The 13,759-nt window shown below is 36.6% G+C and overlaps 2 protein-coding genes across 2 annotated transcripts; one reads left to right on the top strand and one right to left on the bottom strand.

Annotated features, from left to right (window-relative positions):
• Positions 1 to 5,051: 5,051 nt before the first annotated feature.
• On the top strand, positions 5,052 to 11,423 carry LOC143348314 (A disintegrin and metalloproteinase with thrombospondin motifs like). The gene is made up of 13 exons (XM_076778394.1): positions 5,052 to 5,266; positions 5,480 to 5,691; positions 6,720 to 6,809; positions 6,896 to 7,082; positions 7,170 to 7,257; positions 7,405 to 7,534; positions 8,540 to 8,688; positions 8,857 to 8,909; positions 9,024 to 9,150; positions 9,430 to 9,576; positions 10,880 to 11,006; positions 11,065 to 11,175; positions 11,310 to 11,423. The coding sequence occupies exons 1-13, from the start codon at positions 5,218 to 5,220 to the stop codon at positions 11,421 to 11,423; spliced, it is 1,584 nt and encodes a 527-aa protein (XP_076634509.1). The 5' UTR covers positions 5,052 to 5,217.
• A 16-nt stretch (positions 11,424 to 11,439) lies between these two features.
• On the bottom strand, positions 11,440 to 13,583 carry LOC143348657 (homologous-pairing protein 2 homolog). The gene is made up of 3 exons (XM_076779215.1): positions 12,669 to 13,583; positions 12,342 to 12,530; positions 11,440 to 12,280 (listed from the first exon to the last, which is right to left on the bottom strand). Exons 2-3 carry the CDS (start codon positions 12,489 to 12,491, stop codon positions 11,828 to 11,830), a joined length of 603 nt encoding a protein of 200 aa, XP_076635330.1. The 5' UTR covers positions 12,492 to 12,530; positions 12,669 to 13,583; the 3' UTR covers positions 11,440 to 11,827.
• Positions 13,584 to 13,759: the final 176 nt, after the last annotated feature.

Genomic DNA, 13,759 nt, shown 5'->3' on the forward strand with positions numbered 1-13,759 from the left:
ACCACCACTTATATTTCTGACAACGTATTACGATTACTACTGACTTCTGCCAGCCTCTGCCCGTCTCTGCTGACCGCTGTTGACCACTCCTGATACTTCTGATAACATACAACGATTACTACTGTCTTCTGCCCGCCTCTGCCCGCCTCTGCTGACCACTGCTCGTCTCCACATGGCTCTACTGATGGTTAACTTGTGTTAGCAGGTAATGTCATAAAACTGTTTTCTCAGTTATACCCCTTTTTTGACTGAATTATAATGTAAAAAGTACGAGTTACAAGGTACGACTACATGTACTTCTGAATTTTTCTCACAGGCCTCCGCTGGCCTCTGCTGACCGCTGCTGATCACCCCTGGTACTTCTGACAACGTATGACGATTACTACTGGCTACTGCCAGCCTCCGCAACTTCTGCTCTCCTCTGCTGACCGCCGCTTATATTTCTGTCAACCTACAACGATTACTACTGACTTCTGCCACCCTCCGCTGGCCTCTGCTGACCGCTGCTGACCACTCCTGATACTTCTGACAACGTATAAGGATTACTACTTGCTACTGTTCGCCAGCTGGCCTCTGCCAACATCTCCCGACGTCAGTTAATCATCGCTGACCGCAGCTGATCGTTGCTGACAACTTGTGATATGATATAATATAATATAATATGTTTATATGTATCAAAGTTTTGTATAATGTAAATCTGTGGCAATAAATGATATGATTTAAAAGAATTCCATGTGTCCTCATCATTTTTACCTTTTCTTTCCTCTCGAAATCATTCCCTTAGTTATAAGATACGTGCCACCTCTTCTCCTATCATCCCCTCCTGATAACAAGTCTAAAATGGACATAAAACCGTCAGCGCCTGACCTATGGTCGATTAGAGATACTTATTCATTCATTCAGTAAACGTCAGCTCCCGTACTAGCTGCCAGAGATAAAAATTTTCAAGTCTAAAATGGACCTGAAACCATCGGCGCCATAGCTACGGTCGATAGGTAAACGGCAGCTCAGCGTACTAGCTGCCAGAGGCAAAAATTTTCAAAGTTCCGCGGAAAAATTTCGAATCTGCCGCCGCCTAGGCTTTCTCACAAGCGCTCGCTCGGGCCTTCGTTTCTATATATACACTCGTTAACCCAACTCTAAATGGGCCATTTCATGACATGCCTTCCTAGCAGCAACATCTCCAGCAGCAGCGGAGCTGGCAGGAGCTGGTCCTCCCCTGGAGGGGAGGGGGGTGGGAGTCCGGCCAGGTCTGGCTGGCAGTCTCCCACCCAGTGGGGGGGGGGGGGGGGGTCGCTGCAAAATTTTCGGGATGTTCCTTCCCGAAAATTTTCTAAGTTCCACAGCTGGCAGGAGACAACAACAATGGCGGATGGCAACTATCAGGAGAGAGGAGAAGGGGCCAACGGCGATCTTCCAGAAAAATTTCTAAGTTCCACGGATGGCAGGAGAACAACACAAACACTTGGCGGAAAAATTTCAAAGTCCCACAGCTAGCACGAGGCACTGACGGTTGACGGCTGGCAGGAGAGAGAAGCCGGGCTGCCGAGGAAATGGGTTCTTCCAGAGAAATGTCAAAGTGCCCGGGAAAGATTTCAGGGGGGGGCTCTTTAAAATTTTTGCCGAAAAATTCAGGCCGGAGCTGCTGCCTGAAACTTCCAAGAAATTTCAGGGATTCCGAGAAATTTCAGGGGTTCCAAGAATTTTCAGGGTTTCCGAGAAATTTCAGGGATCCCGTAAAGTTTCAGGGATTTCCGATCTGTTTCAGGGATTCCGAGAAATTTCAGGAATTCCTAGAAATGACGTCATTTCCAGGAATTCCCAGAAATTTCTGGCGGCGGGAGATTTGAAATCTTTCCAGGGAACTTAGAAAATTTTTAAAGATACGTAGAATCGGTCGGGCGCTTCTGAGGGAGTCTTATAACTAAGGAAATCATTCGGAGAGGAAAAGAAGGTAAAAAATGATGAGAACAGACAAAATTTGTTTAAATTATAACATTTATTGGTGTAGATTTACATTATACAAAGGTTAATACATATAAATCATGTTAGAAGTTGTCAGCAACGGTCAGTAGTGGGCAGCGTTGGTCAGCGGTGGTCCGTAGAGTCCAATGGAGGTCGGTAGAAACATTCGAAAGTCAGCAGAGGGAAACAGAGACCAGCAGGGGCAAGCAGGAGGAAGTAGTAATCGTTGTACGTTGTCAGAAATATCCGGAGTGGTCAGCAGCGGTCAGCGGAGGCCAATGGAGGTCAGTAGAGGCATTCGAAAGTCAGCAGTGGGAAGCAGAGACCAGCAGGGGCAAGCAGGAGGAAGTAGTAATCGTTGTACGTTGTCAGAAGTATCCGGAGTGGTCAGCAGCGGTCAGCGAAGGCCAATGGAGGTCAGTAGAGGCATTCGAAAGTCAGCAGTGGGAAGCAGAGACCAGCAGGGGCAAGCAGTAGGAAGTAGTAATCGTTGTACGTTGTCAGAAGTATCCGGAGTGGTCAGCAGCGGTCAACAAAGGCCAGCGGAGATTTGTAGGAAAATTCAAAAATACATGTAGTCGTATCTTGTACTTCGTAAAAGGAAGTGTATCTTGGTAAAACAATTTTATGACATTACCTGATAATTTAGGTTAGCAATCAGTAGAGGCATGTAGAGACCAGCAGCGGTCAGTAGAATCCAGTGGAGGTGACAGAAGGCAGTAGTAATCGTTATACGTTGTCACAAATATAAGCGATGGTCAGCAGAAGCCTGGAGAGGGTGATAGTAGACGGTCGTAATCGTTGTACGTTGTTAGGAATATCAGAAGTGGTCAGTAGCGGTCAGCAGAGTCCAACGGAGGCAGGCAGACGTCAGTAGTAATCGTTATAGGTTGCCAGAAATATAAGTGGTGGTCAGCAGAGGCTGGGAGAGGCTAACAGTAGCCAGTCGTAATCGTTATACGTTGTCAGAAGTAACAGGAGTGGTCAGCAGCGGTCAGCAGAGGCTGGGAGAGACTAACAGTAGCCAGTCGTAATCGTTATACGTTGTCAGAAATTCCAGGAGTGGTCAGCAGCGAGTCAGCAGAGGCCAGTGGAGATCTGTTAACGGGAGGTCGGATATTAGTTGTTCAAGAGCGAGAAGGGAAGTGTGAGCCTTACTCTCTCGACTCCTATGAGACGGTCTGAACTTACTTTGGGCAGCTTCGGTGAATTGAGAAAGAGGGCATGTGTCAGTTTGCCTTTGTCGGGTTTCCGAAATTCCACGAGCTCACGTACGCGTGATCTGACATAGTGTGAGAGAGCACCATCGGTGCCTTTCTGGCATCTCTGCTTCTGCCAGCCTCCGTTGGTCTCTGCTGGCCTCTGCTGGCCTCTGCTAGCTTCTGGTGGCTCCTGCTGACCTTCGTTGACATCTACTGACATGATATTATATGTATTAAAGCTTTGTATAATGTAAAACTATGGCAATAAATGATACAATTTAAAGAATTCTATGTGTTCTCATCATTTTTACCATTCTTTTCCTCTCCCCATTAATCCTTTAGCTATAAAATACATGCCACCAATTCGCAAGCCCGTCAGGATTTTGGAAATGTTCTGGGCACTTTGGAAATCCGGATAGCAAAACGCCCAAGTTTGTCGAGGAATAGTTCGTTATCTTCAACGCTAGATGGCGTTGATTTTTCGACCTCAAACCCCCTGGTGCTAAAACGCCCAAGTTTGTCGTGGTATAGTTCGTTACCCTCAACGCTAGATGGCGCCGATTTATCGACCTCAAACCCCCTGGTGCTAAAACGTCCAAGTTTGTCGTGGAATAGTTCGTATCGTCCACGCTAGATGGATTTCTCGACAAGCTTGGGCGTTTTAGCACCAGAGGGTTTGAGGTCGGTAAATTCGCGCCATCTAGCGCTGATGGTAACGAACTATTCCACGACAAACTTGGGCGTTTTAGCACCAGAGGGTTTGAGGTCAGAAAATGAACGCCATCTAGCGTTGAAAATAACGAACTATTCCACGACAAACTTGGCCGGCTCTCTCGACTCCCACGAGGCGATCCGAAATTACTTAGGGTAGCTTCGGAGAATCGAAAAAGAGAGCATGTGTCAGTTTGCCTTTGTGAACTTTCCGAAACTCTACGAGCTCACGTCTATACCTCGTCTGTGCCTAAACTATCGTAGCAAATGATATTTCATATTATTATCATTGTCGATAATGTCAAAAACATTTAATAGAGTTATTATTTTATGCTCTAGAATCTCCTATTAAAATTTTTTCCAGATCTGACCGAGCACCCTGAATAATTATTACGCTACCTTATAATTATTATATGCATATTATAATATACTTATAATTATAATATATATTATATTATGCTTATAATTTATGTTCATTTTGAAGTCTACTCTGACGTTATGCATTTAAGTTTCAGCAATTCCTATCAATTATTATTAAGTAAGAAAAGTAAAACGTCAAATGTTTTGGAACGTATCAATCACCATGCGTTCGTCGTTGACTTTTCGAAAATAGTTACTGAAACACAAAACGTGCTTTAATTTTGAAACAAGACCAAATAAAGTCAATGCTAATATAGGCTTACTTTATTATTTTTAAATACTAAATCCCTCACTGATTAGAATACCATGTAAACTGATAAGGGGCACTATTTAAATTCGCAACACGAAAACTGTGGCCTTACTCTTTCGACAATCACTGTAGACTTTGTCTTTTTCCTTTTTATTCTCGAAACTTATTAATTGCGTCGGTTTATTGCTCCTCTAAAATCCAAGGTATGGAAATTCTTAATTTTCTTATTACGAAATGATTTTCTATTCATAAAGAAGTAAATAATCTTTTTAACGAAACATACATTTCACTTTGAAGATTAAAACTAAAAGTAACCGTAATTTGAATGAAAATATAAATATATTCAAGCGTGACAGAGATTACTAATTTTTAATCAATTTTAATTTTATCTCGTAGTGTAATCGTAGTACAATCAAGACAAAGTTCCTGCTGTGATTTCTTGTACCTTCTATCATAATGTACACCCTAATTTACCTGTATTTGACTGTACTTCCAATTGTACACTCCGCTCGGGTAACGTATATTTAAAAACTTTTACTAAATATATATATATTCCTTTGAAAAATCGAGGCATTTATATTTCTAATTGATTCCAAAGTTACGCATAATGGTTCTGTAAATGTTCGTTTAATTGTTAGTATTTGTTGTGCTTTGCAGCTTCACGAATTGATGACTGTAGACGAAGTGATGGAGATATTTCATACGACGCGTGACGCTGGTACGTTTTACACTGATTTCATTGAAATTACAAAAAAAGAAAGGTAACAATCGCCTAAAATACGCTTAATGATTGGTAATTATAGTATATTTATTTCACGATGTCCTTAAAATTACGTTTAAACGCGAAATCTGACGAAAACAGTTACTTACCGTGTAAATTTCTTCATTCACCGTGTCTTCCATTTTACAATTCTTAAGTTCTTCGTTGCAGCGCCTAACTACGAAGTTGTGCCAGTCTTGTATTCATTCAAAGCCATAAACGAGAACGCCACCAGAAAAATGCATATTGAAACGTTCGATCAAAATATTGAACTTTCTTTGAATCCTATCGAGGGATATCTTGCTAGCGTGGATACACCTTTGTGGACAGTAAAGTCCGATCAACAAGCGCCAGAAGGACTCCGATATACTTTGATACCGAAAGTAAGCTCCTGCATAAACGTTTATTTAGTTTTATATCAAGAAATGCGAGTTCTTTCCTCTAATTTTTCTACACGACGTCGCGACAACGTAAATAGAAAAGTATTTCATTCTTTCGCCATTTTTAGAATCTATTGTCGATGTACATATACAGGGTGTTCGGCCACACCTGGGAAAAATTTTAATGGGAGTTTCTAGAAGGCAAAATAAGACGAAAGTCAAGAATACCAATTTGTTGACGGAGGCTTCGTTAAAAAATTATTAACAATTAAATTCAACAATTTCAAATCGTTCTGGAAAAATTATTTTTGGTTGCAGGAGTCAATTACAATCATTTTCGGTCAATAGACATATCCCTGAAATCTTACCCATTTTCTAGAAAAAAATTCGAGAAGGTGTGAAATTTTTCGACAAAATTAAAAAATTTCAAACCGTTCTAAAAAAATTATTTTTGGTTGCAGGAGTCAATTACAATCATTTTTTGTGAATAGACATACCCCTGAAATCCTACCCATTTTCTAGAAAAAAATTCGAGAAGATGTGAAATTTTTCGACGGAAAAAAAAAATTCGAAATCGTTTTGGAAAAATTATTTTCGGTTGCAGGAGTCAATTACAATCATTTTCGGTCAATAGACATATCCCTGAAATCTTACCCATTTTCTAGAAAAAAATTCGAGAAGGTGTGAAATTTTTCGACAAAATTAAAAAATTTCAAACCGTTCTAAAAAAATTATTTTTGGTTGCAGGAGTCAATTACAATCATTTTTGGTAAATAGACATACCCTCGAAATCCTACCCAGTTTCGAGAAAAAAATTCAGTATGGACGGAACTTTAAATGTTAATAACTTTTTAACGAAGCCTCAATCAACAAATTGGTATTCTTGATTTTCACCTTACTTTGGCCTCTAGAATCTCCCATTAAAATTTTTCCCATGAGTGGCCAAACACTCTGCATGTTTCAGTATGTGTCATCGTTTTGAAATATTTTGTACAGGAAACGAGTGTAACTGGAAAATAATTTTTTTTTAGGCTCTGCAGGATATTGGAACCCCAATGCAAGACGAAGTAGCGAGAGCATCGATCTTGGTGACATTAAGAAACGATACATGGCCTGTTTTCGTGAGTTCCAGTTTGATAATTTCATTTAAAAATAAAGATGGATCTTTGGTTACAGTATTATTTAAATCTTATTTTCAAAATTTTAGGATGGATCACTTCCTTCAAACTTGGTTATACGATCCATACCAGAACGTGTTATTACGAACATTTTATATGGAAAGGACGGATTGTTCGAACCATATTTCAATAAAAGTGAAACAATAGGATATTTGAGTTACACGTATCATCACATTGTTTATGAAAAGATACCACCAGAGAGCTACGAAGATTTTAGTAAGCAAGCTTATTTCATTTTTATAGAACGACCAAGTAAAATTAATTTTTCATACAAATTATTTCTACTTTCTTGTTATTTTCAAGACCTGACAAATCCACTACCCAACGTTTATCCAATTCCGAGCGTGGTATATCCAGAAGTCTTAGTGGTCGTTGATTACAGTCTGTATTCGTAAGTAATACTTGTGAAAAATTTTCAATTTTCGTTAGTTTTATGGTACTATAGAGGACTAACCTTCTTCTTATATGTTTTACATAGTGCTTATTGAAAATACCTTTAGAAAATGTTTTTTAAAAATGATAGTTTCTTTTATCTTAGAATGCTAGGTAAAAACATGGACCAACTAAAACGATATATTGTTGCGTTTTGGAACGGAGTAGATTTAAGGTACCGTGTAATGACCAGTCCAAAAATACGACTAAACATCGCCGGTATAATTGTAGGTATGGTAAGTATACGATCTTTTCATATACAGAGGCCAAAATAAGACGAGAATCAAGAATATCACTTTCTCGACTAAGGCTTTGTTAAAAAGTTATTATAAAATTAAATTAAAAAATGTCAAATCATTCTGGAAAAATTATATTTGGTTGCAGAGGTCAATTACAATCACTTTTGGGGAATACACACACCCCCGAAATCCTACCCAGTTTCGAGGAAAAAATTCGATACCGAAAATATAATGTCTGATCATGAATGAATGATTCCCCTAAAATTTCATGTGTTTCAAATCGTTCTGAAAAAATTATTTTCGGTTGCAGGGGTCAATTACAATCATTTTTGGTTAATAGGCATACTCCTGAAATCCCACCCATTTTCTAGAAAAAAATTGAAGAACGTGTGAAATTTTTCGACAAAATTACAAAATTTCAAATTGTTCTAAAAAAATTATATTTGGTTGCAGGGGTCAATTACAATCATTTTTGGTCAATATACATACCCCTGAAATCCCACCCATTTTCTAGAAAAAAATTGGAGAACGTGTGAAATTTTTCGATAAAATTAAAAAATTTCAAATCGTTCTAAAAAAATTATATTTAGTTGCAGGGGTCAATTACAATCATTTTTGGTCAATAGGCATACCCCTGAAATCCTACCCATTTTCTAGAAAAAAATTCGTGAAGGTGTGAAATTTTTCGTCGAAATTAAAAAATTTCAAATCATTTTGAAAAAATTATTTTCGGTTGCAGGGGTCAATTACAATCATTTTTGGTCAATAGGCATACCCCCGAAATTCTACCCAGTTTCGAAAAAAAAATTCAGTAGGGGTGGAACTTTAAAGGTTAATAACTTTTTAACGAAGCCTCCATCAACGAATTTGTATTCTTGATTTTCGTTCTATTTTGGCCTCTAGAATCTCCCATTACAATTTTTCCCTGGGGTAACCGAACACCCTGTATTTTTGTTTCTTTTCTTTCAATGTATCGAATCGCGTTATACAATTTTATTGCAGGACGCAGGAGCAGTTCCATACATAGAAAACAGTCGTGTGGATTCGAAATTAGTAGATTCCGATGAAGCTTTAACCGGTATGGCAGATTATTTTTACAGAGAGAAAAGAATCCCATGGAAAATTTACGATATGGCAATAACCACGACACAGTAAGTAATTAAGATTATTTATTTGATTGTATTAAAGCATATGGAGAATGTTTTTATAATGTTACTAAACAGAAGGATATAATGAATCGACGATGTATTATAATTACAATGATCATCCAGTAGGATTTATAAACAAATATAGTAATTACTGCTACTCTTTTCTTTCAGTTTAAATTTATGTAATAAACTAGACGAACATTTATGCGACCCCTCAACGTTAGGTAAGCATTTTAAAGAAAACGATAAAATGATTAAACGTGTAATTGCAACTTCCATTGTTAAACGCAATTCGAATTGTAAATGAAAAAAACAATAACACATATGAACATCGTCAGGTTACTCGTACGTGGCTGGTGCATGCAACAGAAATAATAAAACAAAATCTTCAGAAGCAGTTGGTGTAGTTGAAGACAATGGCGGCTTCAGTGGCATAATACCAGTAGCTCACGAACTAGGGCACTTGTAAGTTCTTTTTTATTTGTAACAAGAGTAGAATTAGACAATGGATTTTTCAATTATCATACTGGAATCAAAATTCTATTCTTTCTTCAATCAGTAAGAAATAAAAAGTTCCTTATCTTTTATTCGTTATATTTTTATCTTAATTTACCTTAGTTTCTATGAACCTACCAAAGGACAAGTTTATATAATCAGGTCGTTCATACGACACTATCTAAAAAATTTTAACCGTTTCTTTTTTACAACATACATACTGGGTGAAAAATATTTTCCTTATTTCAGATTGGGATCCCACCACGATGGCGATTCAAGAAATCCCGGAAATTGCTCTTCGTCCGACGGTTATATAATGTCAGGCACTCTAAAATTGAGCGAAAACGAATTTAAATGGTCCAATTGTAGTTTGAATGCGCTACGCAGATTTATCAGGTGATTTCTTTCTCGATATATTAATTATGATCAGACAACAAATAATTAAAATTCAGAGAGAAGAAAACGCATTCATCTCGAAGACACATTTTTTATTTTTTTATTTTCAAATACCTCGTTATTGTATCTAAAACTGTACTTGTCGAATTGAACAGGCAAACTTGATGTTCTTGAACACTTAAACAATTTTTTCTCTCAATTGGTAAAGCTCTTAACGTTTTCGTTGTACATTATTGCACTTATACAGGTTGTTCGATCATACCTGGGAGAAATTTTAATGGGTGATTCTAGAGGCCAAAATAAGACGAAAATCAAGGATACTAATTTGTTGATTGAGACTTCGTTGAAAAGTTATAGAAACCTTTCCGGCCACACAGTATATTTTCGGTAAAGAATTTTTTTCTCGAAAGTACGTAGGATTTCAGGGATATGTGTACTGACCAAAAATGGTTGTAATTGACCCCTGCAACCAAAAATAATTTTTCCAAAACGATTTGAAATTTTTTAATTTTCGCGAAAAATTTTAGCACCTACTCGAATTTTTTTCTCGAAAGTGGATAGGATTTCAAAGGTATGTCTATTGACCAAAAATGGTTGTAATCGACCCCCTCAACCGAAAATAATTTTTCCAGAACGATGTGAAACACACGAAATTTCAGGGGAATCGTTCATTCATGATCAGACATTATATATTCGGTAACGAATTTTTTTCTCGAAACTGGGTAGGATTTCGGGGGTATGTGTATTCACCAAAAATGATTGTAATTGACCCCCGCAATCAAAAATAATTTTTCCAGAAGGATTTGAAATTTTTGAATAACTTTTTAACGAATCTTAATCGAGATATTGATATTCTTGATTTTCGTCTTATTTGGGGCTCTAGAATCTTCCATTAAACACCTTGTATACAAGCTATAATCGTTACGCATCGTCCATTGTAAAAACAGAGCTTCCTGAGACTCTTCGTATGACCTACTCTTTCTATTACCTCTTAACAACCTATTCTACTATCTCCTAACAATTGCTGATTGAGCTATTACCTATCTCTTAACAATCTCGGATTAAGCCAATGATCTCTTAACAACCCATTCTACTGTTTCTGGGCCATGTTTATACGTAAATCCATCTCATAATATTCCCGTTGGGGGTCCAAAGCAATACAGTCTCGTTATTGTGATACTAGACTTAAAGAACTTATGACACATCAGGCTCGTCTTTAAAGGAAATTAAAAGCAATCAGATATTACTGTTCCAAATATTTATGATGATTAATGTTCTTTGTGCACACGAAAATGTATTTCAGTGAAGAGAGAGCAAAATGCCTTTACAATGAGCCGCCGAAAGCCACGGCGATAAAGACAATTTTACCTGGAAAATTCATGACCGTGGACGATCAATGTAGAAATGTCTACGGTGGTGGTGCATGTAACGTATGTATTTAGAAAATGTGGAATTAATTTTATAATAATTTTGCGACGTTTAATTCAGAAAAACTCGTCTTCGATTTGCTATCGACTGGATTGCGAGGTTCCCGAAAGCAATGGAGTATGTGCAGCGATTGCACCAGCGGCAGAGGGTTCTTCTTGCGGAGCTAATCTTGTACGTAGCATAGCCACAAAAATGGAATTTAGCTTATTCTTCCGACTATACAACTTGGAAGTTTATTATATGTATATATTTCAGAATAGTTTTACGATCATACTAACATCATTATTTTATCGTTTCCTTGATAGATATGTCTTGATGGGCAATGTGTATTAGAAGGAACAGAAACTAAACACGGAAATAGTACCAGTATTGAAATAAATTTAAGCCAAACTTTAATCTTTGGCAAGTTTTTTAAATAGGACAATAATACAAAGATACTTGACATTAGATCATTCGACATTTAATTAAACTTTTACTTAAACATACTTCGTTCATACTAACCGAAACATACTTCATTTATATTACTATTAAATTTACTGTTCAACATTTTATTTTACTTCTGTACAAAACGAAGATATAACTCATAAGCATGTAATCATTGTTAGCTCCTTCATATTGTATATATTTTCCTACGATTTATTAAACATCGCAACAAAACTATAAACGTACATTCTAAAAAAATTGTTAATCCATAAAAAGCATATTTTGAAGTATCGAGTAATAAATAATTGATTAATTTAAAAGGTTGCTTAACTTAAATATAAAAATAAAAAATTAGTACTTATATGTATATCATGAAATGAAACACATTCAGCGACTGGTGTCACGTAACAACTTTCGATTCCATGCCTATTTCCTCGTATAATTCAGCTTTAGTACCAGGATAATTTTCCAGGATACAATCTATAATGTTAGTACACAAACGTTTTCGTTTCCTGTATTCACGCGAGTAATCGTTTAATGCTGCCTCTGTTTCCCTTTTGCGTTTGCCTAAATCTTCTGTCCCACTTGCCTCCATCAATGAATCTAATTTCACCGTTAATGCATTAATATTCTCCTCGAGCTCAGCTTTTTGCTGCTTTGCTTCTTCAATGGTGATACTAGACTTCACGGATGTCAATAAAGCTTCCGTTATTTTAATCTCTCTCTCCAATTCCTGATATTTGCTCTCAACTTCATTAGCATGTGCTTGCATTTCTTTGTCTATTCTCATTAAATCGTCTACATCTTGACTTAGATCCTGAACTACGCAATACACCTTTTGCTTTCCGTAAACCTGATATAAAAATCTTTCAGTTACGTTGCTTAATTTTTACGCTTAATATTATTTATCTTACTTTTTCAAATATTTTCCCCTCAGACACCAGCCTATCTATAGCTTTTTGTACAGCTACTTTACCATACTCGTTATGCAGATTAGATACTACATCATTAACGCTATAGGGTCTATTCTGTACCTTCATATATTTATACACGGTTTCTGTCATTGTTACTTATAAATCGCTTTTTCATTTGTATCAAACATTCTAAGAAACATAAATGTATCAATAATTATCTAATAATAGATTATTAAACAGTATAAAGTATCGATACATTATGTATAATGTACTTTTATGATCAGTATTCGTATCATTTACGTGTGAAATTATTACTTAATAACTTACCACTTCAATGTACAGTTCCCCACTACTCGTCCACTTCCATTGAAAACATTAACACCGACAAAATATTATAGAAATGTAATTCATTTAATTCAAGAAAATTTCGTTGCTTAGGTTAGAAACAACTTTCTATCGCGTAAAAAGAAAAGACGATATTAATTATTACAACAAAACGTACAATTTGTTGCATTTGCACCTTCGATGCCACTAATTTATTTAAAAGGAATATAAACTATATTATACCATAAACAGGTAGCAAGTGTTTGCCCGCTCAATTCAGTTGTCCCTTACCTAATCACGAATAATAAAAGCGCGCGAAATTTGATCAAGCATCGCAAACTGGTATCATTCAACGCAGTTGCAAAAAAAATATATTTTATTATATTTTAACTACAATACCACTGTGACACGGTTCATTATTTTCATAGCAAAGATAATGCTACATTTTTATTAATAACATTAAAAATTTAAATTCGTTGTAACAATTATCCGTAGACAACCTAATGCCATATTATCTTTACATTTTCGAGAAAAATACTCTCGAAAGCTTAATCGTCAATAAATCATCTAATAAGTAAAGAAATAAACGAGGATCGTACGAAACTCGCGAATATCTTTTTATTAGCAAAAAAAAAAAAAACCACAGTTCTGAATCAAAAAATTTATAAATCAATCTAATTTCTAACAATACTTTTTATTCGTGTCGGCAATCATGTTTTAAAATAATATTTCAAGTCTGCCCATTTCAATTATACTCGGATCTACTGTAAGATAACATTCGATCGGATACGGTTGGAACGTGAATATTCATTTTCTTATGCAATACATCTACGGTCCTTAATACCTTTATTGGCCTATAAAATTGAAGCAATCCCGCGTCCCAATCTGCGATACGTTAATGAACGAAATAAGCATGATATATGATATGCTCCTCATCCCATAAAGTAAACAAGAGATCCAACACGTTGAACAACGTCGAGAAGAAGAGAAGCAGCTATTGCTAACAAATGTCTTTATTTAAAGTCGGGAATGAAAAGTAAACTCTGGTAATCTATAGTGCACACCTATACATATGTATAGGGAGCGCCAAGATG

This window comes from Colletes latitarsis, chromosome 11 (genome assembly GCF_051014445.1).
Source record: "Colletes latitarsis isolate SP2378_abdomen chromosome 11, iyColLati1, whole genome shotgun sequence".
Classification (NCBI taxonomy): Eukaryota; Metazoa; Arthropoda; class Insecta; order Hymenoptera; family Colletidae; genus Colletes; species Colletes latitarsis.